Genomic DNA, 865 nt, shown 5'->3' on the forward strand with positions numbered 1-865 from the left:
GGGACAACTAACCGCCTGAGCCTGTGGCCGGAGCACCGGCTGCTGCCCAGCCTCCCCTGGGGGCCAGGGAGGCATCGTCTTGCTCTGAAGCTGCAGCGGTGGCTGGCAGGCGCCCTCCAGCAATCCAGCCCCAGGCTCTCGAGCAGCTGAGCAAGAACCCAAGCACCTGAATCTCTTCTCCCTCTATCAGCCTAGCACCGTCCGCTGAGCGCGGCCCTGCTGCTCCCCCTGCCAGCGGCTGTCATACAGAAGCAAAGCTGGAGTTGAGCACAGGACGGCCCAAGGGCAGCTGGGCCTTGCCCTGCCGTCCCGGAGCGGAAACCAAAGTCGACCTGACCTGTCCAAGGACAACAGAGGACAAACACCCCTGCGGGGGCCCGGGCACGAGCCGCTGTCCGGAGGGGGCAACCGGCCTGTTGGCCCCTGGCTTGCCAAAGCCTGGCCAGGACTCCGCCGTAGTTGGGGTCGGGAAGGCGTTTTACCCCTGCCACAGCGGGGTCTTAGGGACACGATGTCTTGAGTACAGAGAAGCAGGACGTTGCCGTGGCCCCCCTGCCTTCCCCGGGGCAGGCTCGAGCGGGGTGTCGGGGCTGACGGGGGTCTTGCAAAGAATTTAGACCAGGGGCTGGTCTGATCGCGCCTCAGGCGGGGCTGGAGCGGACGCGGCCTCTGCAGCCCCAGGGCTGGAGGAGCCCGAGGCGGGGTTACCTGTGCGGATCCGGGCCTGGCGCAGCAGCAGGGGCAGGCTCCGCACCGCGTCGAAGGAGTTGAAGTGGTGCAGGTCCTGGTGCAGGCCGTACATCCCGCTCTGGTGCTGCGAGGCCCAGGCCCGAGATCAGACCCCGGGCCGGGCCCCGCGCCCCGC

The 865-nt window shown here is 68.3% G+C and overlaps 1 protein-coding gene across 2 annotated transcripts in view; it reads right to left on the bottom strand.

The window, feature by feature from the left end:
- The window catches only part of SGSH (N-sulfoglucosamine sulfohydrolase), an 8338-nt gene extending 7488 nt beyond the window's left edge, over positions 1 to 850 (bottom strand). For both annotated transcript variants that reach the window (XM_019515589.1, XM_019515596.1), the window contains exon 1: positions 709 to 850. In XM_019515589.1, the coding sequence (XP_019371134.1) occupies positions 709 to 802 (94 nt within the window). In that variant the 5' untranslated portion in view covers positions 803 to 850. The remainder of the gene's footprint in view (positions 1 to 708) is intronic.
- Positions 851 to 865: the final 15 nt, after the last annotated feature.

This window comes from Gavialis gangeticus, unplaced genomic scaffold (assembly GCF_001723915.1).
Source record: "Gavialis gangeticus isolate Ggan-Ray unplaced genomic scaffold, GavGan_comp1, whole genome shotgun sequence".
NCBI classification, from domain to species: Eukaryota; Metazoa; Chordata; order Crocodylia; family Gavialidae; genus Gavialis; species Gavialis gangeticus.